Source organism: Nerophis lumbriciformis, linkage group LG01, assembly GCF_033978685.3.
Source record: "Nerophis lumbriciformis linkage group LG01, RoL_Nlum_v2.1, whole genome shotgun sequence".
Classification (NCBI taxonomy): Eukaryota; Metazoa; Chordata; class Actinopteri; order Syngnathiformes; family Syngnathidae; genus Nerophis; species Nerophis lumbriciformis.
The window spans coordinates 7,904,348-7,931,903 of NC_084548.2; the positions used below are offsets into that span (position 1 = coordinate 7,904,348).

A 27,556-nucleotide genomic window follows, 5' to 3' on the forward strand; every position below is an offset into this window, starting at 1 on the left:
AAAAATAAATGTTTATCAGTTTGAAGTCTGTGTAGCCTATTCAACTGAATATGGGTTGAAAAGGATTTGCAAATCATTGCATTCCGTTTATATTTACATCTAACACAATTTCCCAACTCATATGGAAACGGGGTTTGTAATCCACCTGACAAAAGTGCAACATTTTAAACAAACATAATTCTGAAAAGTTCGAAATGTGGTATGTGGCCCCTTTAACTGGTTAGACTCGGTTACATGTAGATTCCTGATCTTTACATACAGAGGACGTGCTGCAGTCCACGTTGTACATTCAACTGGCATCGGATGTTAAGTCCTGAGAACAGATTGCAAAACACATAAAAAATGTGAATGCATTATCGGACAAAAACATTGGTATGCACTTGATAAGAGACTTTATCTGTCGAGCTTATCGTTTTAGCTCTATCTGATAACATGTTGTCATGTCGTTTGGGCAAATTGCATGACTGTAAGAGACTACCATGCAGATTTTAAGTCAGAAAAGACAAATGTTCTTCTTCCACTCATTCCTAAATTTAAAACATGCCGAAGAACAGAGGTTCCCAACAGATCTCGACATGGCAACCACTTTTCCTTCATTAAGTTGTAACCCACTTAGAAATGTTCTTTTCATAGCCTTGTCACCTTTTAGGAGATGAATACACTTTTAAGGAAATGAAGAGGAACATAACTTTGCATAAAAATGAGTCAAACCAATAACACAATGCATTTAAAAAATATATGAAATATTCTAATGCAAGTTACAATGTTGGCTGTCGAACCTTGAGGTGTCATTAAAGAGCGTGGAACTTTACCAGATTGTACAAGAGCAGTTTGGCCTGCATAAATGCCTTTATTTCTTCACACTGACTCTCACACTACTTCCATGTATTCCACCAAAGACAACGCTGCAGTTTTACCCATTATTACTACTGTGGGTAGTACTGTGGCTCGATGAGCTTCGAGCACACCTGTGAAGTGAAAACCATTTCAGGTGACTACCTCTTGAAGCTCATCGAGAGAATGCCAAGAGTGTGCAAAGCAGTAATCAGAGCAAAGGATGGCTATTTTGAAGAAACTAGAATACAAAACATGTTTTCAGTTATTTCACCTTTTTTTTTTGTTAAGTACATAACTCCACATGTTCATTCATAGTTTTGATGCCTTCAGTGACAATCTACAATGTAAATAGTCATAAATGAGAAGGTGTGTCCAAACCTTTGGCCTGTACTGTATATACATACATACACATGTATATATACACATACACAAGCACGTATATGTGCATCTATATCTATATATATGTATATGTGTATATGTATCCATACATATATATACACATACACACATCATACTTGCCAACCTTGAGACCTCCGATTTCGGGAGGTGGTGGGTGGGGGGTGGCGGGGGCGTGGTTAAGAGGGGAGGAGTATATTTACAGCTAGAATTTACCAAGTCAAGTATTTCATATATATATATATATATATATATATATATATATATATATATATAAGAAATACTTGACTTTCAGTGAATTCTAGCTATATATATATATTTATTTTATTACATACATATATATATATATATATATATATATATATATATATATATATATATATATATATATATATATATATATATATATATATAAAAGAAATACTTCAATTTCAGTGTTCATTTATTTACACATATACACACACATAACACTCATCTACTCATTGTTGAGTTAAGGGTTGAATTGTCCATCCTTGTTCTATTCTCTGTCACAATTTTTCTATCCATGCTGAACACCCTCTCTGATGATGTATTCTGCTTCGTCTCCTTGTTGTGTGCGCAGTTGTGCACTGCACTCTCTAAAAGCCCTAGATGTTATTGTCACATATGCATGTACAGTAGATGGCAGTATTGTCCTGTTTAAGAGTGTCACAACATTGCTGTTTACGGCAGACGAACTGCTTTACGGTAGACGAAAACGTGACTGCTGTTGTTGTGTGTTGTTGCCGGGCTGGGAGGACGTTAATGAAACTGCCTAACAATAAACCTGGAGGGGGCGTGGCCTCCAGCTCCGCCTGAATTTCGGGAGATTTTCGGGAAAAAATTTGTCCCGGGAGGTTTTCGGGAAAGGCGCTGAATTTCGGGAGTCTCCCGGAAAATCCGGGAGGGTTGGCAAGTATGACACACATATATATACATATGTACTAGGGGTGTAACGGTACACAAAAATTTCGGTTCGGTACGTACCTCGGTTTAGAGGTCACGGTTCGGTTCATTTTCGGTACAGTAAGAAAACAACAAAATATACATTTTGGGGTTATTTATTTACCAAATTTGCAAAATCTTCCACCAAAAATATTTTTCTTAGTGGAATATTTGATGTGAAGTAATCGGAACCTTGGATAGGTCAATGATTCATAATAACATTGATTTTGATTCAATATTATGTTTTGAGCAATGATAGTTTGAAAGAAAAAAAAAACAGCTTTGTTTTATTAGTCAACATTGCAACTTTTTCTAAATTACATTTAACCTTTAAGCTTTTTTATTTCACTTTTGTTATGTTTTTGTTTATTTTAATAGTATTTTTAGAATGTGCCGTGGGCCTTTAAAACATTAGCTGTGGGCCGCAAATGGCTTCCAGGGCACACTTTTGACACCCATGCTATAGATAATAAAAAAATAAATCTGATAAATCTATGGATAAAAAGCAGAGCCTGGCGACGCATGCGCGTTTATCATAACTCTCTCTCTCTCTCTGTCTCTGCCCCTCCCTCACCAATGCTGCTGCGCGCACAATTTGTTTTGTTTTTAACCCCTTCTTAACCCTGAACGTACATTGAAAATACACGCAACCCTAACTCAAAATGCCGGACATTTGAGGCACTTAAGAAACTCCGCAAGAGAGGACATGTCCGGTGAAAAGAGGACGTACGGTCAGTCTATCGTAGCCCGTTAGCTGCTAGCATGCCGTGTGTTGTGCCTCGGTGTGCATTGTTTACACAACGTGCGTTACGCTACTTAATATGTCCGTGTGGAAACTCGTTCGGTACACCTCCGAACTGAACCGACACCCCCGTACCGAAACGGTTCAATACAAATACACGTACCGTTACACCCCTAGTATACACATATATATATACACACACATATATAAACATGTATACAATACATATCTACACATCATGGCGAGAAAAGCAAGCATGCAACAAGGATGTCATTACATTGCCAGAAATATCACTCTGATGTCAGCTCATGTGTACAGAGACTCCTATGATATGCTGTGATGTATTTATTTGAACGTTGGACTGAAATTATTTAAGGCACGACATACCTCAAGAAGGACGTGCCGGGTGTTGAGACAACGGTTGACAGCGTGATGTACGGAGGGGAAGACGGAGGAGCTGAACGGGATGGCCTGATGGCGAAGCTGGGATAAAAGGCTCTCTATTGGCAACACAGGACAAAACTCGAGTTTTACAGTGCGATATTTGTCAAAGAATTACCCTGCATACAAAAAATGGACATACTAATGTATGCAAAGAGCAGCTGGGAAAACAAACGACACACATGAAGTGTATGGAAAAATGGAACTAACCTGGACAGGAAGCCAGAAACACACTGATACCTTGGGCTTCCAAGTGGTGCACAAACTATTAAACACACACACATGCCTCATGAGCACAGAAATACAGTAAGATGTCACATGGCCACATGACTTTGTGCTTAGAGTCTCTTTTACTACAAACCCCATTTCCATATGAGTTGGGAAATTGTGTTAGATGTAAATATAAACGGAATTCAATGATTTGCAAATCCTTTTCAACCCATATTCAGTTGAATATGCTACAAAGACAACATATTTGATGTTCAAACTGATAAACATTTTATTTTTTGCAAATAATCATTAACTTTAGAATTTGATGCCAGCAACACGTGACAAAGAAGTTGGGAGAGGTGGCAATAAATACTGATAAAGTTGAGGAATGCTCATCAAACACTTATTTGGAACATCCCACAGGTGAACAGGCAAATTGGGAACAGGTGGGTGCCATGATTAGGTATAAAAGTAGATTCCATGAAATGCTCAGTCATTCACAAACAAGGATGGGGCGAGGGTCACCACTTTGTCAACAAATGCGTGAGCAAATTGTTGAACAGTTTAAGAAAATCCTTTCTCAACCAGCTATTGCAAGGAATTTAGGGATTTCACCATCTACGCTCCGTAATATCATCAAAGGGTTCAGAGAATCTGGAGAAATCACTGCACGTAAACAGCTAAGCCCGTGACCTACGATCCCTCAGTCTGTACTGCATCAACAAGCGACATCAGTGTGTAAAGGATATCACCACATGAGCTCAGGAACACTTCAGAAACCCACTGTCAGTAACTACAGTTGGTCGCTACAGCTGTAAGTGCAAGTTAAAACTCTCCTATGCAAGACGAAAATCGTTTATCAAGAACACCCAGAAACGCCGTCGGCTTCGCTGGGCCTGAGCTCATCTAAGAAGGACTTATACAAAGTGGAAAAGTGTTCTGTGGTCTGACGAGTCCACATTTCAAATTGTTGTTGGAAACTGCGGACGTCGTGTCCTCCGGACCAAAAAGGAAAATAACCTTAACACCAGGCTCGACCCCAGGATTTAATTAAAGTTTTAATTATCTTACATGTTTTTATTTTAGGCTTAAAAAAAAACATGAATTATTGAACAATATTATTAGGACCCCAATTTACTGTAGGTTAAAAAAACGAGCATTTTTATTTCTTACTTGTGCTACATATAGTAAGATAAATATAGACATAAATCCCAGGTTTAAACTTTGGGTCTTTACCTCGCAAAGTTTCGTCATGGCAACAGAGTCCATGAAGTGGACGGCGCTGAGATCCAGAACCAAGCAGTGACGGTGTGTCAGTAACTGGGAGCATGACGTTTGGACGACCTCTGCGTTGTCCTTTTCAACATGACTCACTATCTGGATGCAAAATAAAAACACTGTCGACCAGCTCTGGCGAGTGTGTGTGTGTGTGTGTGTGTGTGTGTGTGTGTGTGTGTGTGTGTGTGTGTGTGTGTGTGTGTGCGTGTGTATTCACCTGTTTGATCCCACTGAAGACCAGTGCACAGTTAGCAAAATAAAGTGGGTTGGGACAGGAAATGATGGTGACGCCAGGAATTAACTTTGCCTGAAAAAAACCACCATAATCATGCAACCTTGATAAAACATACTGTAAATTAGCCATCTTCATAAACTTTAATGTACTTGGCTCGACCCAAATTTGTAGACATATATTTTCATACTAATCTGCAAGATTTGTATCTCTTGCCTTTTTCAAGCCTGAGCATGAGACGTTCTCCAGTCAAGCGTGGAACAAAGGCGACACATTTTTACACGTGTGAAGCTTACAAAGAGTACTAAGTAAAATATGGCAACAAGAGTGAAAATACCTCCGTGTAAAGTTGCATGTCTCCGTAACAGTCCGTACCAGGAATTTGACCCAACACTGCAGTGGAGGAGCTGGAAATATTCATGAGTTCGTCACAACACTAACACACTCACTATACTGACATTGATAAATAAATACAATAAATGCTCTCAGTGTTTCCCACACATTCATTTATTTGTGGCGGCCCGCCACGAAAGAATTACGTCCGCCACAAATGGATTTTTCGGCTTTTGACTCGCTCGACCGCTCATAAAAGCAATGGGACTCTGTCTGTGAATGTACCTTGTAGTTACAACTCCGGTGCAGTAGGTGGCGGTAGCCTACTATGCATTGTAACTCCGCCAATAGCACTTAATTCACCTGGTGGGCCAGAAGAAGAAGAAGAAGAAGACGACGACGACGGAGTAAAAGAACGGACCGACCGGATCAAAATATGAGGGTAATATAAGTTATAGGTAGATAGGTTATAGCTGCATCGCTCGCGGCTCGTCATATATTTAACGTTAATCCGCGATTTCACCGAGCGTTTCACTGACGGTGAGCAGCCTGACGCTGCTTCATTAACACCGCCGCTGTTTGACTCGGGGGCCGGGGCAGACGCACGTAATAACAATCACCTGTTCTCATACCGACGAGCTAACGTGTCCAGGTTATAACTCTGTTGTCAATAAACACACGTGGAGACGGTGCTTCAGATACTACATTAATACTCAAGCTAAAATGTCCACTGTCTACTGCAGCATGTGAATGCAATGAAAAGAATAAAATCTGAGCCAACCAGCTGTTAAAATGTTGTCCAGGTAATGTTTTGGCCATTAAAGGCCCTTCATTTCAAGATTTCAACTGTGATCGGGCTTTAAACAGGTGGCTGACCTGTTCAGATGGGTGTAACTGCTACTGGTCAAATAATGTGAAATAGCATTTAATTTTACATGTATGCAATGCCATTTAAATGTAATTATAGATAATAATAATAATTACTGTGTAGTGTTGTAAATAGTCAACGGGAAGGATTTTAGTAAGATATAAGCCATGAGCACTACACAGCCAGAAAAAAACCTAGGCAGGACAAGTAAAACTATTGGGGCAAGTAGATTTGAGAAGTCGGGCAAGTAGAAAAAAACCTTAACGTTGAACCCTGCATGTGTTGAGCTGCTGCCGCTTAAGGTTAGACGACACTGTACATAGAGCGCTTCTGCTCGTTAGTAATAAATTCTAATGTTGGATGTTCACTCCTTCACACAGATGAGTATAGAAAAATATTTTCAACGGCCGAAAAGGGCTCGACTTGGAGAGGAGTTAGGCCTACAGTCCGGACCACAGGAGGTATTATCAAAACGGTGTAGACACTTAGAAATCTCATAAGGAAAGTGAACAGACGTCCATCAGTGTGAAAATTAATTTGCTTCCGATACTTCCAGGCTTCAACTAGTGCCGCAGCTGTGGCAGCTGGCGCAGCTGAGGCAGTAAGAGAGGGTGAGGAGGAAGGGATAGTAAGTACGCAGGGAGATGTTGTAGGAGAGGAGGAAGACAGGCAGCATGTAGAGCCAGCTAGGGCGGAGGGAACAGGTGAGACTCAGCAAACACTGAAAAATAAAGCAGGGTCAGATCAGAAATGCACTTTTCTCATGAAAAGGGTCCTAATTTATATTCTTATGTGCCTTATAGAGAGGACCACGACAAAACATAGAGCGACTAGCTCCAGTGCGACCTGTTCAGCAGCAGCAGGAGGAGGAGGAGGAGGTTGACTGACTGTGGCAGGACACCTCTGCATCTGTTTCACTTTATGTTGCTGGTAAATAATATGGTTGTAGTAGTAGGCTAAAGTTAAATTATTCAGTATGCACTAATTAAAGGGGCAGAGCTTTAAGAGACATTTTAGCTTTTATATTTTATAAGATATATTTTTTGTAAGAACCACAATTAATAAATATATTTCAGTGAATAACTAATTGTTCAAATCTGTATATAAATATGTACATAAAGTGTTGTAATTATATTCCAACTCCGCGTTCTTCTTGGTCATCGCCGCTGCCGCCGCCACCCCCCGCCCCCCGACCACACCACCACAAATAGATGCCTGCCCTGTGGGAAACACTGGCTCTAATAATAGAATTGGCATTAACAGCTGTGGCTGTGGGCAACCTCCTGATGTAGTTTCAAACAACTCCACAGGAATACTGTAAAGATGGAATACTGTAAAGATGGCGCGCCATGAATGAAATACTGACTGTTGTGTCCTGTATATGAGCGTGAGCAGAGAGAAGACGATGGCTACTCCCAGACCAACATCCAGGTTTAGGACCAGGGTTGAAATCAGTGATGCCACCCACACTAGCTGGAGGAGGAGAGGAGAAAAGTTAATGGATTGGCACGGTTTGAAACCATTGTAATGATAATCTAGTAGAACATTTGTGTGTGTGTGTGTGTGTGTGTGTGTGTGACGTGTACATTACCAGGTCAAATTTGTCAGTCTTCCAGAGCGTAAACACATCTTTAAACTGAGCAAGTAACCCCTTCAGATTGACCACAATGATCACTGCTAACACGGCCTGGAACACACAATCAGCTAGTAGTGCCAAGACAAACCCTGAGGGACGCCATCCATTCATACAGCATTCATTCCTGATACATTACAATGCATCGATAGGACGACAAACAGTGACAACAACCATTGACTACTGACATTATTATTATTATTATTAATATCTAAGAAGAGTTTCCTGCAGTTGTGTGTTGTTGATACATGACTTTGTATCGTGACAGGGACAAATGTGATGTGTTTTATGGTAATTGTATATTTTTGGTTTTACAAAACCCAAAACCAGTGAAGTTGGCACGTTGTGTAAATGGTAAATAAAAACAGAATACAATGATTTGCAAATCCTTTTCAACCTATATTCAATTGAATAGACTGCAAAGACAAGATACCGTATTTTTCGGAGTATAAGTCATACTTGCCAACCTTGAGACCTCCGATTTCGGGAGGTGGGGGGTGGGGGGCGTGGTTAAGAGGGGAGGAGTATATTTACAGCTAGAATTCATCAACTCGAGTACTTCATATATATAAATATATATATATATATATATATATATATATATTTATATATATACTGTATATACAGTATATATATATATATACATATATACATATATATATATATATATTGAAATACTTGACTTTCAGTGAATTCTAGCTATATATATATTTATTGTATTATATATATATAAATAAAATAAATACTTGAATTTCAGTGTTCATTTATTTACACATATACACACACACACAACACTCATCTACTCATTGTTGTACTTGAAAGTACAATGCAATACAATTCCGGAGCAATGGCACCTATCAAATACACAGTAATGAAAACACAGTTGTTCTACTAACTGTACTGTGTGTTATGAGAGTAGAGTATGTGTGTGTGTGGCCCTTTAATAGGTGACAGCATGTGAGGTGAGTGACGTCAGTGAGTGTGTGAGCGAGAGAAGAAAGGGTAGCGTGAGTGCGGGGAGGGAATAGTTGGTTTTGTGTTGGATTGGCTGTGTGCAAGCAATCAATAAAGCAAGATTTGCAACTAATCGCTGGACTCATCATTCACCCTAAAGTCGTGGTGAGGGGTGTTGCCCCGAGCATACATCGGCCCTGGAGAAGTGTCTCCCCTGCGCTCTTCAACTACGGTCTCGTTCTTCTGCTTCGTCTCCTTGTGTGCGCACACTGGACTCAGGTCCGCATGGAGCTGGAGGGGGCGTGGCCTCCAGCTCCGGCTGAATTCCGAGAGATTTTCGGGAGAAAATGTATTCCGGGAGGTTTTCGGGAGAGGCGCTGAATGTCTCCCGGAAAATCCGGGAGGGTTGGCAAGTATGGTATAAGTCGCTCCGGAGTATAAGTCGCACCGGCCGACAATGCATAATACAGAAGAAAAAAAAACATATATAAGTCGCACTGGAGTATAAGTCGCATTTTTGGGGGAAATTTATTTGATAAAAGCCAACACCAAGAATAGACATTTGAAAGGCAATTTAAAATAAATAAAGAATAGTGAACAACAGGCTGAATAAGTGTACGTTATATGAGGCATAAATAACCAACTGAGAACGTGCCTGGTATGTTAACGTAACATATTATGGTAAGAGTCATTCAAATAACTATAACATATAGAACATGCTATACGTTTACCAAACAATCTGTCACTCCTAATCGCTAAATCCCATGAAATCTTATACGTCTAGTCTCTTACGTGAATGAGCTAAATAATATTATTTGATATTTTACGCTAATGTGTTAATAATTTCACACATAAGTCGCTCCTGAGTATAAGTCGCACCCCCGGCCAAACTATGAAAAAACTGCGACTTATACTCCGAAAAATACGGCACTTAACGTTCGAACTGGTAAACTTTGTTATTTTGTGCAAATATTAGCTCATTTGGTGTGTAAAGGATATCACAACATGGGCTCAGGAACACTTAAAAAACCACTGTCAGTAACTACAGTTGGTCGCTACATCTATAAGTGCAGGTTAAAACTCTACTATGCAAAGCGAAAGCCATTTATCAACAACACCCAGAAACGCAGACGGCTTCGCTGGGCTCGAGCTCATCTAAGATGGACTGATACAAAGTGGAAAAGTGTTCTGTGATCCGATGAGTCCACATTTCAAATAGTTTTTGGAAACTGTGGACGTCGTGTCCTCCGGACCAAAGAGGAAAAGAACCATCCGGACTGTTATAGGCGCAAAGTTGAAAAGCCAGCATGTGTGATGGTATGGGGGTGTATTAGTGCCCAAGACGTGGGTAACTTACACATTTGTGAAGGCGCCATTAATGCTGAAAGGTACATACAAGTTTTGGAGCAACATATGTTGCCGACAACATCTTTTTCATGGACGCCTCTGCTTATTTCAGCAAGACAATGCCAAGCCACGTGTTACAACAGCGTGGCTTCGTAGTAAAAGAGTGTGGGTACTAGACTGGCCTGCCTGTAGTCCAGACCTGACCCCGGACTGTTGAACAACTTAAGCTGCACATCAAGCAAGAATGGGAAATAATTCCACCTGAAAAGCTTCAAAAATTGGTCTCCTCAGTTCTCAAAAGTTTACCGAGTGTTGTTAAAAGGAAAGGCCATTGTGGAGAGGCGGGGCCGGCGGTCCGACACCGGGGCCCGCTCCAAGATGGCGGCGAGGGGGCGTGGCCTGCGGACCCGCGTCCGAATGGACTACAGGTGCGTGGGTCGGGCAGCTGGGCACAATCAGATAATCTGTCTGTGTATAAAAGGGTGACAGCCGAGAGAGACGGGAGGAGAGGTGGAGAGCCAGAGGCAAGACGCGGAGCACAGTACACCGCGAGAGCGAGACGGAGAAAAGGCCGCTGCTGAAAAGCACGCCAAAGGCGACGTGCTGCTGAAAAGCAGACGGCAGACGGGAGGAAACCATCCTCTGCTACCACGCGAATGACGGCGACGTGCTGCTGAAAAGTAGACGGCGAACGACGGCGACGTGCTGCTGAAAAGCAGACGGCGGACGGGAGGAAACCATCCTCTGCTACCACGCGAACGACGGCGACGTGCTGCTGAAAAGCAGACGGCGGACGGGAGGAAACCATCCTCTGCTACCACGCGAACGACGGCGACGTGCTGCTGAAAAGTAGACGGCGAACGACGGCGACGTGCTGCTGAAAAGCAGACGGCGGACGGGAGGAAACCATCCTCTGCTACCACGCGAACGACGGCGACGTGCTGCTGAAAAGCAGACGGCGGACGGAAGGAAACCACTCGTGTGCTCACGTAAGAAAAGGCAGCTGCTGAAAATCACGCCAAAGACTCTGTTCCCGAAAAAATAAAGAAGTCTAAACCATCTCACGACAATGTCTTCCCTAGAATGGTCCTGAGAACTCACCCGGAAGCAAGGGTCTTCCACAGCCATGTAACACAGTGGTGAACATGCCCCTGTGCCAACTTTTTTGAAATGTGTTGCTGCCATTAAATTCTAAGTTAATGATTATTTGCAAAAAAAAGTTTGAACATTAAATATCTTGTCTTTGCAATCTATTCAATTGAATATAAGTTGAAAAGGATTTGCAAATCATTGTTTTCTGTTTTTATTTACCATTTACACAAGGTGCCAACTTCACTGGTTTTGGGTTTTGCCGATTGTTTTGATGTTCCTGCATGTTGTCCCTTGCCGGCCATCATAACTGATCTAAACTTCCCCTCTGGGCTTTACAGTGGGAACAATGGGTTTATCACTTTTAATTAATCTGCTACGCAGCTGGACTGGCGAGTGGGAAGACGCATGCTGGTTATTACTCATCGTTGTCATTGTGGCAATAGTCTTTTTCATAAGGCAAACATGACTAATAACAGTTGGGATATTAGATTTTACCTTTGGCAGCTGCTCAAAGAGATGACCAATCTTTAGCAAAACGGTTAAAATGGTCATGGCTGATACCAAGCCTGACATCTAAAAGTAGACAATGAGAAGAAGCATATTTGGATGACAATACTCAAAGCTACAAGTGTTCCCTTTTAACAATACCTGGGATTTGACCCCAATGCTTTCCTGCACCATACTGCGTGAGAAGGAGCAGCTGACAGCAAAACACTGGAAGGTGGCTCCTATGGAGTTACACAAACCCAGAGCCAGCAGGTCCTAAGCGGGGATGGGTTGAAAAAAGAAATAGGATCTTGGAAAAAAATAACACTGTGGTTGTTTTTGTTATGTTGCGTTTGGAGTTCAACTAGGACAGGGGTCGGCAACCTTTACCAGTCAAAGAGCCATTTTGACCAGTTTCGCAAATTATAGAAAACAATGGGAGCCGCACATTTCTTTTGAAATTTTAAATGTAATAACACTGAATACAAAGTTTTCTTTTTGCTATGTATAAACTAGGGGTCTCAGACACGCTGCCCACACCTTTATATGGAATTTGTAAGCTGGTGCGGCACGCAAGTTTTAAATGAATGGCGCTTGCCAGCGTCATGCGTGCCGTGATAGTACAGCATATAGCACCCACTACAACCAGCGTGCCTGATCAGCCACACGTTGTATGGTGTTTCCGCTTGCTCATGTGGGTGACAGCCAGGCATACTTGGTCAACAACCACACAGGTCACACTGACGGTGGCGGTATAAAAAAAAAACTTTAACACTCTTACTAATAATGCGCCACACTGTGAACCCACACCAAACAAGAATGACAAACACATTTCGGGAGAACATCTGCACCGTAACACAACATAAACACAACAGGACAAATACCCAGAATCCCATGCAGCCCTAACTCTTCGCACAGAGAGGGGGGGGGTTGATGTGTGAGGGAGCAGGGTTGGGGTGGGGGCGGGGTTTGGTGGTAGCAGGGGTGTATAATGTAGCCCGGAAGAGTCAGGGCTGCATGGGATTCTGGGTATTTGTTCTGTTGTGTTTATGTTGTGTTAAGGTGCAGATGTTCTCCCGAAATGTGTTTGTCATTCTTGTTTGGTTTTGGTTCAAAGTGTGGCGCATTATTAGTAAGAGTGTTAAAGTTGTTTTATATGGTCACCGTCAGTGTAACTTGTGTGGCTGTTGACCAAGTATGCCTTGCTGTCACGTACGTGTGCAAGCAGAAGCTGTATATTGTATAACAAGTGTTGGGCTGGCACGCTGTTAATACAGATTGTAGAGAGCGCCAAATGTTGTATCATCATGGCACGCCCTTATTATAACTGTAAGGGTGAAAATAGGTGAATATTAATCCCGGGAGTTTTCTGCGAGAGGCACTGAAATCCGGAAGTCTCACGGGAAAATTGGGGGGTTCAGCAAGTAAGCTGCTGAGCCGCATCAGAGTGATCAAAGAGCCGCATGCAGCTCCGGAGCCGCGGGTTGCCGACCCCTGAACTAGGAGTCCAAAAAAAATGTAATTAGAAGAACGTCTGTACCTGACTGGAGTCAAAGTGGTAGCCATGTTTGCGTGCAAACACCGATCCCAGGGCTGTGTGGAAGCTGAAGCCCACCACAGCGACCGACAGAGCTGGGATGAAGAGCTCACTGGCCTTGGAGAGGGAGGGCAGGATGGGGGCGGACAGGCTGCAGAATAGGAAGAAAAAACTGTGATACATTTCAGTATGTACTGACTTAATTGACTATCAGTGTACATCTTGTAAATCAGTGTAGATTTACTAAAAAATAACAAATAAGTTTGGCATCCCTTTTGTTTCAATAGCCAGAAACAAGCAAGGAATAAAGATTCACATGTGAAGCATTTTGAGAAAAAGGATTAAAATATAGGTCGGTCAACGAGTAGCTTTTATTCCTAAACAACAGCATTAGAAATTAGTATTGCAAGAGGGTGAAACAATGAAAAAGAGACAATGCAAGCGTTCTACTGACCCACTGGGAATGTCTCCAACCACCTGGACTGCGTGTTGTCCAGCCAGGTCCATCTGCACAGACGTGACAGTGGCCAAGGCAATCTGTAGGAAACAATCACAGATTTAATGCACAGTTTGGAAAAGAACAACACATTCCTTGTTATTATGTTAACAGCATATTGCCCACTCAGTTCAACTGGAGGTTAAAGCCTTGACAGCTTTGCATAATTAGGCAGATATAAAAATGCTAACTAATTAATCATTTGCTTGATATGAAATAAATACATTATTCAAATTAATTTATACTATTTTTTAGATATATATATTTCCCTCTGTGTTGAGGTTTTAATAATACATGATGGGCTGAAGGTCTGTAATTTATTAATTGACAGTATAATGTGAGAATTATACAGTAATACTGTAGTATAATAAATATTGCAATATTTTTTTATCAAAATAATTTGTAGTACATTACTTATTTTAATTGTAAAATTAAAAAAAACTGTTAAAACTGTTTTAAAATTAGTTAAATTGTTACAGATGTATGATTTGAGTTTGTAAAATTATTGTAAACATTTTAAAATTTCAAACAAATTGTTTTTAATTATGTTTTTTTTTGTTTTTTTACAATTGAACTATTTGTAAAATTGATTGTTACAAATTCATGAATTGGTTTTATGTCAAATTGTTGGAAAAACTTAAAAAGGTTAAATAAATTATACTTAATTACTTCTTCTTTAGAATTAATACATTCGATTGTTACATATTTATGAATTACAACATTGTAACTTATTGTTTTATGTAGAATGATGCCAATATTTACTGTAACATTATACGGGCAACATTGAAAAAGTAACTAAATACAGGTAATTAAAATTACGTATTTTTTTCTTCAAATGCTTTCTTATTTTAGACCTTTTTTAAATGTGAATATATGAAATATAAATTGTATTTAATTACTTTTTTTTTAATTGACTATATACTTAGTAAAATTGATTGTTATACAATTTCTAAATTGATTTTATGTGAAATTATTAAAAAAGCTTAAAAACATTAAATATATTGTATTGATTTACTTTTTCTTTTCTTTACAATTTTACAATTAGTGCTATTGACTCGAGATGTCCGATACCGATATTATCGGCCGATAAATGCTTTAAAATGTAATATCGGAAATTATCGGCATAGTTTTTTTTATTATCGGTATCGTTTTTTTTTTGTTTGTTTGTTTTTTATTAAATCAACATAAAAAACACAAGATACTTACAATTAGTGCACCAACCCAAAAAACCTCCCTCCCCCATTTACACTCATTCACACAAAAGGGTTGTTTCTTTCTGTTAATAATATTCTGGTTCCTACATTATATGTCAATATATATCAATACAGTCTGCAAGGGATACAGTCCGTAAGCACACATGATTGTGCGTGCTGCTGGTCCACTAATAGTACTAACCTTTAACAGTTAATTTTACTAATTTTCATGAATTACTAGTTTCTATGTAACTGTTTTTATATTGTTTTACTTTCTTTTTTATTCAAGAAAATGTTTTTAATTTATTTATCTTATTTTATTTTATTAATATTTAAAAAAAAGACCTTATCTTCACCATAGCTGATTGTCCAAATTAGGCATAATAATGTGTTAATTCCACGATTGTATATATCAGTATCGGTTGATATCGGTATTGGTAATTAAAGAGTTGGACAATATCGAAATATCGGATATCTGCAAAAAGCCATTATCGGACATCCCTACTATTGACTGTTACAAATGTATAGATTACAATCATTACTACTATTTGTTTAATGTAAAATGATGCCAATATTTTCCATATAATGCTCACACCGTATTGTCAACATTAAAAAAGTAATTAATACCATTCATTCATAAAAACTGATATATTTTCAAATTTCTAATTCAGATGTAATTTCCTATTTTAGGCCATTTCTAAATGTCATTTAAAAAGAAGAATGCGATATTGTGGAGTTTGATTCACTACTTTTTTACAAGCACAGATATGAATAGACAAATACGCATAAATAAATACTTCGTTTTTTTTTAACAACATAACAACTAGTAAAATTGATTGTTGCAAATGTATACATTGATTTTATGTCAAATTACTAGAAAAGCCTTAACACATTAAATAGATTGTATTGAATAACCTTTTCTTCTCTTTTTTTTACAATTAGTACTATTCACTGTTACAAATGTATTAATTACAATCATTACAACTATGTTTAATGTAAAATGATGCCAATATTTTCCGTATAATGCTCACACCGTATTGTCAACATTGAAAAAGTAATTAAATACCATTAATTTACTTTAAAAAAATCATATAATTTCAGATTTCTAATTCAAATGTAATTTTCTATTTTAGGCTATTTCTAAATGTAATTTAAAAAGAAGAATGCCATATTGTGGACTTTGATTCACTACTTTATTTTACAAGCACAGATATGAATGGACAAATATGCATAATTAAGAGTTAATAATTAGTTAATCATGGCGTATGTCCGTGTGGGTGTGCCTGAGTCTCACCAGTAGAACTTCCCAAGGTATGGCGACAGGCAGCTTATTTTTAAAGCGCTCATTCAGCATCTTGCCCGCACTGAGTGTCGCCATAGCAACCAAAGAGACTGACAGAGTTCCAGGTGTCACGCTGGTCATTCCGTACAGGATGTCTTTTAAAGTCTGGAAAAGAGACACAATCCGTCAGGCTGTAACCATCTCCAACATGGAACGAGGACACTTTTCTAAGCGAACCATAATTATTAGTAAAATGGTGTGTTGTGTCAGTGCCGACCCAAGCAGCAGCCAGCACTCCAATGTGTCGCCGTGCAGATATTCCAGTCATGAGGGGCAGCTGCAGCACGATCACATGCAGGCCGGCAGCTGTAGTGTAGCCTCCGATGACGGGGTCAGACAACCAGCGACACACAGCCCCGCAGCGCAGCATATAAAGTAGAAGCTGGATGAAGTACACAGAGTATTTATTATAGTGATCCATCCATCATCTTTTTTTTTTTTTTGGTCCCTTCCAGCTTCTCAGGCAAATCATATTGTTGATGTACAAACCCCGTTTCCATATGAGTTGGGAAATTGTGTTGGATGTAAATATAAACGGAATACAATGATTTGCAAATCCTTTTCAACCCATATTCAATTGAATGCACAACAAAGACAACATATTTGATGTTCAAACTCATATATATATATTTTTTTGCAAATAATAATTAACTTAGAATTTCATGGCTGCAACACGTGCCAAAGTAGTTGGGAAAGGGCATGTTCACCACTGTGTTACATGGCCTTTCCTTTTAACAACACTCAGTAAACGTTTGGGAACTGAGGAGACACATTTTTGAAGCTTCTCAGGTGGAATTCTTTCCCATTCTTGCTTGATGTACATCTTAAATGAGTTTCCTCCGCCGGGTGGTGGGGCTCTCCCTTAGAGATAGGGTGAGAAGCTCTGTCATCTGGGAGGAGCTCAAAGTAAAGCTGCTGCTCCTCCACATCGAGAGGAGCCAGATGAGGTGGTTCGGGCATCTGGTCAGGATGCCACCCGAACACCTCCCTTGGGAGGTGTTTAGGGCATGTCCGACCGGTAGGAGGCCACGGGCAAGACCCAGGACACATTGGGAAGACTATGTCTCCCGGCTGGCCTGGGAACGCCTCGGGATCCCCCGGGAAAAGCTGGACGAAGTGGCTGGGGAGAGGGAAGTCTGAACTTCCCTCCTTAGGCTGCTGCCCCCGCGATCCGACCTCGGAAAAGCGGAAGAAGATGGATGGTTGGATGGGCTGTGAAAGTGATGGAATTGATGATAATAATGATACATATTGTTTCTGTTATTATAACACAAGTAATATACAGTGTTGCCCGGTTGTTGAGTTTTTTTTCTTGCATTTCAACCAATCAATCAATCAATGTTTATTTATATAGCCCTAAATCACAAGTGTCTCAAAGGGCTGCACAAGCCACAACGACATCCTCGGTACAAAGCCCACATAAGGGCAAGGAAAAACTCACCCCAGTGGGACGTCGATGTGAATGACTATGAGAAACCTTGGAGAGGACCGCATATGTGGGTAACCCCCCCCCCCCCCTCTAGGGAGACCGAATGCAATGGATGTCGAGTGGGTCTAACATAATATTGTAAGAGTACAGTCCATAGTGGATCCAGCATAACAGTAAGAATTTCTGGGTCTTATTTGCAGGTACTTTATGTATCAGAGAGTTGTATTCTGCCAATAGCTAAATGTGCCAGTCGTGATCCTTGTTGAGCCCTGCAAAGTGTTTGCCTGTAAGTATTGTACTTATTACACGTCAGCTGTTGGATTGTATTATGTATCTTAGTTGTGTATTCAATTGTCCTGTTTGGAGGTCTCCAAATCACCCTATAAAATCGCTAATTGCTAAGCAGTAGCATCTCTATGGCCATTCAGCATTGAGTTAGCATATTTGCTTTAATACATTTATTTTATGTTGGAATGTCACAGAAAAAGTTATTTTGTATCTCGAATAAATCATGAACATAGTTTTCTTTTCTTTTACACTTTTTCAAGTAACAACTCTTATAAAAGGACCTCAAATTGAGTCTTTTTTGGCAACATGGTATCTGTCTGCTCAGCTTGCACAAAGAGACGTTAGCGGGAAGAACAAACACTATTATTGATGTTATTATTATTGATGCTGTTGTTGCTGTTAATATAGTTTTTTAGTATTGTATGCAATAAGTATTGTATTTGTATGTTTTTTCAATGTCTTTGTACATTTCTATTGTAAGTCTTCCATCCACCCATCCATTTTCTACCGCTTAGTCCCTTCGGGGTCACGGGGGGGCGCTGGAGCCTATCTCAACTACAATCGGGCGGAAGGCGGTGTACACCCTGGACAAGTCGCCACCTCATCGCAGTATTGTAAGTCTTGTGAAGCTTAATTTGGGTTGGGTTTTTTTCCATTTTCTTTTATTGGATTGATTAAGATTATGTGTGATTTCTGCAAATAAAATATATACAAAAAAAGTATCACAAAATCAATAGTATTGCTTGTATTGTACTGAGCAGCCACACACCTTTTTTTAGGTTGCAAAAAGTTAAATTTCCTGTTCTATGGTTATCATCACACTTCTCCTTTTTGATGTACAATGATGGTTTCACCAACTCCCAAGTTTTGCTTGACTTTTGAGGCATATTTTATTTTTATGAAATTGTGGTTGAACTCCGAAATTTATTCACTTTTTGCGGCGATGGTGTGTGTTTGTGTTGTGTTGTCTACCAACACATGTTGTATGTGCGTACCTGTATGAGTCCGCAGATTAACGTAAGCTGGACGACTAAGTTGACTTTAGCTGCCTCAGCACCGCTGCTCGGCAACTCCACCACGGCTGGGACGGACCCGATCATGATGGCCAGGACGGCAAACGTTCCTTTTACACAAACAAACAACAGCGTCCACTCTCAGTAATTTCCAGCGTTATTCGTTGGCAGAATCAGACAGTCACCCAAAGAGAGATGTTTCGAAGTGCCAAATATGGCGTAGATGACGAGCGGGTAGAGTGACGTGTAGAGGCCAAACACTGGAGGAACGCCTACCAACATGGCGTTGGCCATACCTGCGTATAAAATAATGGAACAGAGATATGCATAGATAACACTAATATTTAGAGAGACAATTTTGATTATTTTTGATACAATAAATGAGTGATTCTCAAACTGTGGCACATGCCCAGCAATCGGAGGGTTGCTGGTTACTGGGGTTCAATCCCCACCTTCTACCATCCTAGTCACGTCTGTTGTGTCCTTGGGCAAGACACTTCACCCCTTGCTCCTGATGGCTGCTGGTTAGCGCCTTGCATGGCAGCTCCCGCCATCAGTGTGTGAATGTGTGTGTGAATGTGGAAATAGTGTCAAAGCGCTTTGAGTACCTTGAAGGTAGAAAAGCGCTATACAAGTATAACCCATTTATCATTTATTATTTATTTACATGTACCATTATCCATCTAGTGCAGTGGTCCGTGGCCCGGTACCGGTCCGTGGATCGATTGCTACCGGGCCGCACAAGAAATTAAAAAAAATAAAATTAAAATAAATTTTTTTATTTATTTTTTTATATTTCTGGTTCCTACATTATATATCAATTTAGATCAATACAGTCTGCAGGGATACAGTCCGTAAACACACATGATTGTATTTTTTTGTGACAAAAAAATAAAAAATAAAAATAAAAAAAATCCTGGAAAGGATATGTGTCAATAAAGTACTTCATATTTTCTCACTAAATGTAATTGATTTTTTTCATTTTGAGAGAAAAAATATATGTACTGCTTGAAATTGCATGCCTTTTAAACTTTAATGGTACTCAATACTGCAACAAATGTTACAGTATATTATCATACTTTCCAAACATGTTTTTGTCTAAATAAAAATACTTAACTTTACAGCAAACTTCCCATCAAATTAATAAAAATTACAATAAATGTTACGTGGTTCTTTATAGCATATTACTGTAAATTGATAAAAACTACTACCGTATTTTTCGGAGTATAAGTCGCACCGGCGGAAAATGCATAATAAAGAAGGAAAAAAACAGAGCCGAAAAAAAAATCTGCGGGCTATAGAGCGTTTTCTGTTCGGGCTCCAGTACTATGGAATGCCCTCCCGGTAACAGTTAGAGATGCTACCTCAGTAGAAGCATTTAAGTCCCATCTTAAAACTCATTTGTATACTCTAGCCTTTAAATAGCCCCCCTTTTTTAGACCAGTTGATCTGCTGTTTCTTTTCTTTTCTCCTCTGCCCCCCTCTCCTTTGTGGAGGGGGAGACACACAGGTCCGGTGGCCATGGATGAAGTGCTGGCTGTCCAGAGTCGGGACCCGGGGTGGACCGCTCGCCTGTGCATCGATTGGGAACATCTCTGCGCTGCTGACCCGTCTCCGCTCGGGATGGTTTCCTGCTGAACCCACTATGGACTGGACTCTCACTATTATGTTAGATTCACTATGGACTGGACTCTCACTATTATGTTGGAGCCACTATGGCCTGGACTCTCACTATATTATGTCAGACCCACTCGACATCCATTGCATTCGGTCTCCCCTAGAGGGGGGGGGGGTTAACCACATATGCGGTCCTCTCCAAGGTTTCTCATAGTCATTCACATCGACGTCCCACTGGGGTGAGTTTTTCCTTGCCCTTATGTGGGCTCTGTACCGAGGATGTCGCTGTGGCTTGTGCAGCCCTTTGAGACACTTGTGATTTAGGGCTATATAAATAAACATTGATTGATTGATTGATTGATTGATGGATCAATACAGTCTGCAGGGGATACAGTCCGTAAGCACACATAATTGTATTTTTTTATGACAAAAAAAAAAAAATCCTGGAAAGGATATGTGTCAATAAAGTACTTCATATTTTCTCACTAAATGTAATTGATTTTTTTCATTTTAAAAGAAAAAATATATGTACTGCTTGAAATTGCATGCCTTTTAAACTTTAATGGTACCCAATATTGCAACAAATATTACAGTATATTATCATACTTTCCAAACATGTTTTTGTCTAAATAAAAATACTTAACTTTACAGCAAACTACCCATCAAATTAATAAAAATGACAATAAATGTTACGTTGTTCTTTACAGCATATTACTGTAAATTGATAAAAACTACTACTGTTTTTTGCGTTAAAATTCTTTTGACCGAGGTGCCAGTTTTTGACTGCAAAATCTACGGTGGCCGTTTTTAACGGGGTATTACTGTAAATGGAAAGACGGTACATTTGTTTTACGGTAGAAAAACTGGCAGCTAAGTTGCCAGAATAAAAGAAAATAACTTGTATTGTTTTTCCATGTAAATTTAACACAAAAATTCTGGCAAATAAGCTGCCAGCTTTTTCCGTAAACCCCTCCCAAAATAACAGTGGTACTGTTTTTCAATTTACCTTAAAATGTTGTAAAAAAATTTTAAAAACACTATATTTTACAGTAACATTTTGTAAATGTAAAGTTTTTACTGTAAAATCGACAGTCTAGATTAAACAATGTATATACCATATCTTTCGGACTATAAGTCGCAGTTTTTTTCATAGTTTGGCCGGGGGTGCGACTTATACTCAGGAGCGACTTATGTGTGAAATTATTAACACATTAGCGTAAAATATCAAATAATATTATTTAGCTCATTCACGTAAGAGACTAGACGTATAAGATTTCATGGGATTTAGCGATTAGGAGTGACAGATTGTTTGGTAAACGTATAGCATGTTCTATATGTTATAGTTATTTGAATGACTCTTACCATAATATGTTACGTTAACATACCAGTTGGTTATTTATGCCTCATATAACGTACACTTATTCAGCCTGTTGTTCACTATTCTTTATTTATTTTAAATTGCCTTTCAAATGTCTATTCTTGCTGTTAGGTTTTATCAAATAAATTTCCCCCAAAAATGCGACTTATATATGTTTTTTTCCTTCTTTATTATGCATTTTCGGCCGGTGCGATTTATAATCCGGAGCGACTTATACTCCGAAAAATACAGTACTCTTTTTTGCGTTAAAATTCTTTTGACTGAGCTGCCAGTTTTTGACTGCAAAATCTACGGTGGCCGTTTTTAACGGGGTATTACTGTAAATGGAAATAACTTGTACTGTTTTTCCATGTAAATTTAACACAAAAATTCGGGCAAATAAGCTGCCAGCTTTTTCCGTAAACCCCTCCCAAAATAACAGTGGGACTGTTTTTCCATTTACCTTAAAATGTTGTAAAAACACTATAGTTTACAGCAAAATGTTGTAAATGTACAGTTTTTACTGTAAAATTGACAGTCTACATTAAACAATGTATATAATTAATAATGAAATCCAGTGGCAAATTCATACACTGTTACAAGCGGCCCTCTGATGGCAGCCATAACTGCGATGTGGCCCTCAATGACAACGAGTTTGACATCCCTGATCTAGTGGTACACCAACGAATAACTTGATTCAAGTACAGTGTTTTATTTTCCTATATTCAAACAGTGTTACTGTTCAAATTGTGTGTAATGTAACAATGGCCCAAAATATTAAATATACCTGTTAAGTAGGGATGTCCGATAATGGCTTTTTGCCGATATCCGATATTCTGATATTGTCCAACTCTTTAATTACCGATACCGATAACAACCGATACCGATATCAACCGATACTGATATATACAGTTGTGGAATTAACACATTATTATGCCTAATTTGGACAACCAAGTATGGTGAAGATAAGGTCCTTTTTAAAAAAAAAAAAAAAAAAAAAATAAGATATGCACCTGCGGATAAGTTGATTGGCAACACTAAATTGGCCCTAGTGTGTGAATGTGAGTGTGAATGTTGTCTGTCTATCTGTTTTGGCCCTGCGATGAGGTGGCGACTTGTCAAGGGTGTACCCCGCCTTCCGCCCGATTGTAGCTGAGATAGGCTCCAGCGCCCCTCGCGACCCCAAAGGGAATAAGCGGTAGAAAATGGATGGATGGATGGATGGAAGATAAATAAATTAAAAACATTTTCTTGAATAAAAAAGAAAGTAAAACAATATAAAAACAGTGACATAGAAACGAGTAATTAATGAAAATGAGTCAAATTAACTGTTAAAGGTTAGTACTATTAGTGGACCGATACCGATATCAACCGATACCGATATCAACCGATACTGATATATACAGTCGTGGAATCAACACATTTTTATGCCTAATTTGGACAACCAAGTATGGTGAAGATAAGGTCCTTTTAAAAAAAAAAAAAAAAAAAAAAATAAGATAAATAAATTAAAAACATTTTCTTGAATAAAAAAGAAAGTAAAACAATTAAAAATTATAATAATAATATTGCATATTTTGCGTTTGCCTTAAAAAACGTTTTCTATAACAATTGCGCATTGAAAAAACAAGCAAAAAACATAAAACAATAATCATAACTTGTAATCTACGGATGGATCCGAAGTTGATCGAGAGATGAAAGTGTTGAAAAAAAAAAAAAAAACTTTTATGAGTGGGACCCTTTTGGATCCCTGAGAATTTTAGTGGGATTGTTTGTTTTTTTGCTCAAAAAATAATATGGTTCAAGATCAATATAATGAATTATTGACCTATATAAGGCTAAATGACTTTATATATGTATATACATGTAAATGTGTGTATATATATGTATGATAGAGATGCGCGGTTTGCGGACACAACCGCGGAGTCCGCGGATTATCCGCGTATCGGGCGGATGAAATAAAAAAAAAAAAGATTTTATCCGCTCGCGGGTCGGGTCGGGCGGATTAATTAGATTTTTTTTTTTTTTTTTTTTTTTTTTTTTTTTTTGCGGGTGGCAGTTAAACCAATTGGGAAATATATATACATAGTTAAATGTTGTTACCCACATACGAAAAACGAGCAGGCACCTGCTGCATATGCCACAACAGAAGAGAAAAAAAAAAAGAGATGGACACTTTTACGGAGGGAGAAGGGACGCCTCGCCGGGGTCCGGGACCGAGGCCCCTTCCCCCGAGAGGGCCCCACCGGGAGCCGTAGCTGAGGCGATCCGCGAGAAGGGCCTGACGCACGTCCAGGGTCACTACCGCGCCCACCGCACCGACACCCCGCCTCGTCCGCTTTCGCCGCGGCCGGCGTCACGCGCAGCAGGTAAGCAGCTTACCTGCCCGCCACCCCCGTGGCCGGGGGCTCGTAACATGGGTCACTCCACGCGCTCCGCCCGCGCAGCTTACCTGCTTGCCACCCCTGTTGCCGGGGGCGCGTAAAAGGGGTCACTCCGCGCTCAGTGCGCTCACGAAAGGGGTGGGGCTCACCCTGGTTGATATAGAGAGCAGGACGGTGGCCATGGAATTTCATTTAAGGTTTGTGATAAACCATCAAACTCATTCGTTAAAAGGACTCTATAGTAATATAAAGCGAATTTTTCTGGACATTATCATGCAAGAAAAGTTTATTTTTGGGATCGCGATCACCGCGTAATGATTTTTAAAGGTTGCATTACATTATTAACTGTCCCATGTGATCAGCCAGTGCAATTGGAAGTCCATGCTCAATTATTGCCTCCGTAAATAAAACTTCGGCATTTATCACATCCAAAGAATCTGTTTGGGCGACGAAAAACGTTGAAAGTTTTCCACTTGTATCGCTAGCAACGGCATTAGACTTGTGTTTTTTTGTCCCAACGTGGTCTTTTACATCGCTAATTCCTCCGTGTCCGATCGAAAAATCTTGTCTGCACAAGGTGCAATTCGCGTAGTTTTCACCCTTTTTTTTTTTTTTTATTAATATTAGATATATAACAACGGGCGGATGGCGGGCGGATGCAGTTCTGATCAAACGTTACATCGGGTGGATGGCGGATGGTTGACGACTTTCTGACGCGGTTGCGGATGAGATAAATTGCCTATCCGCGCATCTCTAATGTATGAATATGTATATGTATGAATACATGTATGTATACATATATATTAGGGATGTCCGATAATGGCTTTTTGCCGATATCCGATATTCCGATATTGTCCAACTCTTTAATTACTGATAACGATATCAACCGATACCGATATCAACCGATATATACAGTCGTGGAATTAACACATTATTATGCCTAATTTGGACAACCAGGTATGGTGAAGATAAGGTACTTTAAAAAAAAAAAAAAAAAATAAGATAAATAAATTAAAAACATTTTCTTGAATAAAAAAGAAAGTAAAACAATATAAAAACAGTTACATAGAAACTAGTAATTAATGAAAATGAGTCAAATTAACTGTTAAAGGTTAGTACTATTAGTGGACCAGCAGCACGCACAATCATGTGTGCTTACGGACTGTATCCCTTGCAGACTGTATTGATATATATTGATATATAATGTAGGAACCAGAATATTAATAACAGAAAGAAACAACCCTTTTGTGTGAATGTTTTTTTGGGTTGGTGCACTAATTGTAAGTGTATCTTGTGTTTTTTTATGTTGATTTAATTAAAAAACAACAAAAAAACGATACCGATAATAAAAAAAACGATACAGATAATTTTCTACATTACATTTTAAAGCATTTATCGGCCGATGTTATCGGACAGCTCTACTGTTAAGTAAAAACTCTGCCTTGTTTTTAATGAATACCTAGGCCTACTATCTTACTGCATTTTAATGTTGCTCATTATGGTTGTATTTGGAGAGCCACATTTTTTCCGATGTGGTACTTTAGGGGGGGAACAAAAAGTTTGAGAACCACAGCAATACGTAATATCACTTCAATCCCCTACCTTGTGGCAGATGCATGATGCCCACACTCAGGCCAGACGCCAAGTCTCTGATGGCGCTCTCCTTGATGGAGTAGTGAGGCAGCCATGACAGCACAGGAAAACAACCTAGTAGAACGCTGGCTACCCTGGGACCTGAAAATCTAGGAGAGTACACACGCAGTTATTAAACGTCGCATCCAGCTGAGAGAATACACGGCAGAATCAATTTACTCACCGACATTGCGCCTTGACCCTCTCTAGGAAGGACAAGGACTTGTCTACTCGCTGGCCAATTATGTCCAGCTGGCCTTGGTCCAGGGCCACAGGGACAGAGGAAGTCCTGCCGTCAACATCGCCATCCTGCACGGTGTCCTCCATCTAGAAAAAAAGATTGACGACAACACACTTTCACTTTCGACGTGCCCAAGCGACTTTTCTGCATGTAATCGGAAAATATATTTAGTAGTACAAACTAATAAGGCAGCAATGACGTCCTAGACCTAGAGGATATCTGCAGGACACACACACACACACACACACACACACACACACACACACACACATATACACGTGAGTCCAGGAGGGTGGAGAACAGCCTTGAACTCTACACACTGCACAGCATTTACAACCCACCTCTCTTTCTCTCTCTCTGCTCCCCTTCTCTAACTTTAATGCCTCTTTTGTTGCTGTTTTGTGCACTTTAGCACGGCGCTAAAAACTGCACATATGCACGAGAAACCAACGTGTTGCTCCTTCTACTATAGTTCCCCCAAAATCACATGAAAACTAAATATCTCCTATGGTAACAGTTTACTTTACTGACATACAACATTATGTCCTATACATGCAAAGAAGGGCTGTGAATCTTTGGGTGTCCCACGATTCGATTCATAATCGATTCTTGGGGTCACGATTCAATTCAAAATCGATTTTTTTTTTTCAATCCAACACGATTCTCGATTCAAAAAGGATTTTTTTTTCCCGATTCAAAATGATTCTCTACTCATTCAATACATAGGATTTCAGCAGGATCTACCCCAGTCTGCTGACATGCAAGCAGAGTAGTAGATTTTTGTAAAAAGCTTTTATAATTGTAAAGGACAAAGTTTTATCAATTGATAGCAATAATGTAAATTTGTTTTAACTATTAAATGAACCAAAAATATGACTTATTTTATCTTTGTGAAAATATTGAACACAGTGTGTTGTCAAGCTTATGAGATGCGATGCAAGTGTAAGCCACTGTGACACTATTGTCCTTTTTTTTTATTTTTTATAAATGTCTAATGATAATGTCAATGAGGGATTTTTAATCACTGCTATGTTGAAATTGTTACTAATATTGATACTGTTGTTGATAATATTCATTTTTGTTTATTTACTTTTGGTTTGTTCTGTGTCGTGTTTGTGTCTCCTCTCAATTGCTCTGTTTATTGCAGTTCTGAGTGTTGCTGGGTCGGGTTTGGTTTTGGAATTGGATTGCATTGTTATGGTATTGCTGTGTATT

At 39.4% G+C, this 27,556-nt stretch overlaps 1 protein-coding gene across 1 annotated transcript; it reads right to left on the minus strand.

Annotated features, from left to right (window-relative positions):
* Nucleotides 1-926: 926 nt before the first annotated feature.
* LOC133614797 (prestin-like) lies at nt 927-26,481 on the minus strand. The gene is made up of 18 exons (XM_061973054.1): nt 26,285-26,481; nt 26,071-26,210; nt 19,296-19,406; nt 19,093-19,220; nt 16,598-16,762; nt 16,333-16,485; nt 13,804-13,886; nt 13,353-13,500; nt 11,975-12,088; nt 11,822-11,899; nt 7,892-7,987; nt 7,667-7,773; nt 5,437-5,506; nt 5,085-5,174; nt 4,826-4,966; nt 3,590-3,644; nt 3,326-3,438; nt 927-968 (listed from the first exon to the last, which is right to left on the minus strand). The coding sequence occupies exons 1-18, from the start codon at nt 26,425-26,427 to the stop codon at nt 927-929; spliced, it is 1,977 nt and encodes a 658-aa protein (XP_061829038.1). The 5' UTR covers nt 26,428-26,481.
* Between the last annotated feature and the right edge of the window lie 1,075 nt (nt 26,482-27,556).

Coding starts and splice junctions, on each gene's coding strand:
- LOC133614797 (XM_061973054.1), bottom strand. CDS start 26,427: ATGGAGGACACCGTGCAGGATGGCGATGTTGACGGCAGGACTTCCTCT. Junction 16,763..19,092: donor TAATCTGCGGACTCATACAG/GTACGCACATAC, acceptor TACTTCATCCAG/CTTCTACTTTATATGCTGCG. Junction 5,175..5,436: donor ACATGCAACTTTACACGGAG/GTATTTTCACTC, acceptor GGTTTTTTTCAG/GCAAAGTTAATTCCTGGCGT.